The 2,750-nt window shown below is 50.1% G+C and overlaps 1 protein-coding gene across 1 annotated transcript; it reads left to right on the forward strand.

Moving 5' to 3' along the window:
- Window positions 1-92: 92 nt before the first annotated feature.
- LOC104413154 (homeobox protein NANOG-like) lies at window positions 93-2,445 on the forward strand. The gene is made up of 3 exons (XM_010024076.1): window positions 93-446; window positions 1,471-1,560; window positions 2,029-2,445. The coding sequence occupies exons 1-3, from the start codon at window positions 93-95 to the stop codon at window positions 2,443-2,445; spliced, it is 861 nt and encodes a 286-aa protein (XP_010022378.1).
- The last annotated feature ends 305 nt before the right edge of the window (window positions 2,446-2,750 follow it).

Raw genomic sequence — 2,750 nt, forward strand, 5'->3', positions numbered from 1 at the left:
GAGGTGCGAGCAGAGAGAGGTCTCGGTTCCGGTGCCCACTTTACCATGCTGCTTTACCTGTGGAGCCCCAGAAGGCCCCCAGGGCACCCTCAATGTTAAATTCACGCGGGAAGCTGGACTTCGAAGTCTTTGAGTCTTTGCCTGACCCTGTTCACTTCAGTTGTCTTTCCTCCTCAGATGTCTCTCCAGCTTCCTCCAGCTCTGGGACACTCATCCAGTACACTCCCGACTCTGCCACTAGTCCTACTGCAGGGCGCCCATCTCCCCATCCCTCTTGCCAGAAGGTCAAGGCGGAAGGTGAGGGTGTGGTGAAGAAGGCCAAGAGCCGCACTGCCTTCTCCCAGGAGCAGCTGCAAATCCTGCACCAGCGGTTCCAGAGCCAGATGTACCTGAGCCCCCAGCAGATCCGGGAGCTGGCTGCTGTCCTGGAGCTCACCTACAAGCAGGTGAACATCTTCATCTGATCTGTTGAGTCTCATCCCTGGTGTGAAGTGATCTCACAAGCGGAGGGGTTTTGTGCCTTTTTTGCCTCCTCTTTTCTTAGACCCCGGACATGAGTTTCTTTTGTGGTCTTGTTTATACCACTGCTTATGTTGGGAGAGCAGATGGTATGGAAACTTAGGATTCAGTCATCCTTTTATGCCTGGTTCTAGCGCTATCCCCCCACTCTGTGCAGGTGTTTGAAAGTTCCTCTGTGTAGCCTTGCTCTGTATGCAGGTTTTGGTATGGACATGTGTTCACAGAATTATAGAATGGTTTGGGTTGGAAAAGAACTTAAGATCATCTAGTTCCAACCCCCCTGCCATGGGCAGGGACACCTCGCACTAGATCATGTTGCCCAAGGCTCTGTCCAGCCTGGCCTCAAACACTGCCAGGGATGGAGCATTCAACCACTTCTCTGGGCAGCCTGTTCCAGTGCCTCACCACCCTCACAGTAAAGAACTTCTTCCTTGTATCTAACCTGAACTTCCCCTGTTCCAGTTTGAACCCATCACCCCTTGTCCTATCACTACAGTCCCTGATGAAGAGTCCCTCTCCAGCATCCTTGTAGCCCCCTTCAGAGTCACAGTGGCATCTGGACTCTCCCTGGAGAGAGGGTCCTTGCCCCACCAGCTATTGTGTCAGACTGAAGGAATGATTCACTCCTGAGTCAGCACTGGTCTTGGCTCAGCAGTGAGATGCTGCTGCAGTAACAAGCTGTGTTTCTGCAGGTGTCTTGACCTGTCTTTAGGTAGGGGTTTTAGTGTCATGGAAGATCCCATAGCGATCTGAGGAGCAGGAGTGTGCTTTCATGTCCCAGCTCTGTGATTCTGTGGCTACCTGCTGCATACTGTTAGCTGCTGAAATTACATACAGTATTTGAAGCCAAGCAGAAACTGGATTTGGTAGAAGGCAAAACATCTTTAGGATGTGTAGTAACCTCTGAGAATGAATTTCTAATGCCCTGTGTCCTTTTCCCATCACTTCTAGGTGAAAACATGGTTTCAGAATCAACGGATGAAATTTAAACGCTGCCAGAAGGAGACCCAATGGGTGGAAAAAGGGGTGTATCCGCCACAGGTGAGAACATTCCCCCCCCACCATGCTTCCCCAGTCTCTGGGGAGGAGTGCTAACTTGAACAGTGCACAGGACTCTTACCCAAGCCAGTTGTACTTCTTGTAAGAGGGCTTACAGTGGCAGGTATTTGAATTCTGACCTGGCACTGAAAGAGCTTTGTTTCCAGTCTGCTTATCTACCAATTGAGATGAGAGAGAAAACAAAATAGCCACAGATGGCCATCAAGGCTGTGCTGGTGGGGTTTTTTTTCTCACTGGCATGGTGCTCCCAGATGTGTTGACTTGGAGAACACTAGCATAAGATCCTGTTATCTCTGCTATTAGTCTATAGTGAGGGCAACGAGTATGGAAAAGACACTATTGTGTGGCTTGGGAGAGGGAGTGGTGGGGGGAAAGAGGACCCATCCAAAAGAATGAGCACTTTTGGTGTGGTGCTCTGCATTACTGACCAGCCTTCTCTGTCTCTCCTAGAATGGGTTTCATCAGGGTGCCTACCTGGATATAACCCCCACATTTCACCAGGGCTTTCCTGTCAGTGCCAGCAGAAACATTCCGCCTGTGACCAACATGCATCAAGCTTACAGCAGTGGCCAGACTTACGGGAGCGGGCAAAGCTTCTACTCGTTCATGGCTGTGGAGGATGAGGCGCTCTTTGGAAAAGGTGGAACAAGCTGCAGTACCCAGCAAGCCATGGGTTTATTAAGCCAGCAGATGAACTTCTATCATGGCTATCCTGCAGATCTGGATTATGTCAGCCTGGAGTCAGGAGACACCTACACCTTCCAGAGCACCTCTGACAATGTCACACCGTTCTCAAGCTCTCCTGCACAGCACCAGTACCAGGCTCCTTGGTATCCCCTGGGGACCCAGAGTGATTATGAATCTTAGGTCTAAGTACTTTTTTTAACTCTGTTCTCCTGTTTTCTCTAGGGTTTCTAGGGTCTCGACTTGGAGATCCAGTTTCTGTTCCTTTCTCTTGCCCCTCTTCTCCTCCTCCTGTTTTAACCATTGATGGGGCTCATCACCCCGCTGCCTTGGGTTAGCTTTCTGTTTAAAGGTTCCTGTTCATAGCCAACCCTTGGCAAGGGTGTTTTATGTGTGGATAGATGAAACATTCATTCATGGAGGGGAATGTGCAATACCACAGCCAGGAGTAGCAGAAATGGTAGAGGTCACTGTTTGTTGTCCAACCT

The sequence above is a fragment of the Nestor notabilis genome, unplaced genomic scaffold, assembly GCF_000696875.1.
Source record: "Nestor notabilis isolate BGI_N333 unplaced genomic scaffold, ASM69687v1 scaffold16071, whole genome shotgun sequence".
NCBI lineage: Eukaryota > Metazoa > Chordata > Aves > Psittaciformes > Psittacidae > Nestor > Nestor notabilis.

Excerpts from the sequence above, each read along its gene's own strand:
- LOC104413154 (XM_010024076.1), top strand. The coding sequence starts at position 93 with ATGTTAAATTCACGCGGGAAGCTGGACTTCGAAGTCTTTGAGTCTTTG. Across the intron at positions 447-1,470 it reads TGGAGCTCACCTACAAGCAG|GTGAAAACATGGTTTCAGAA; the intron begins GTGAACATCTTC and ends CATCACTTCTAG. Across the intron at positions 1,561-2,028 it reads AAGGGGTGTATCCGCCACAG|AATGGGTTTCATCAGGGTGC; the intron begins GTGAGAACATTC and ends TGTCTCTCCTAG.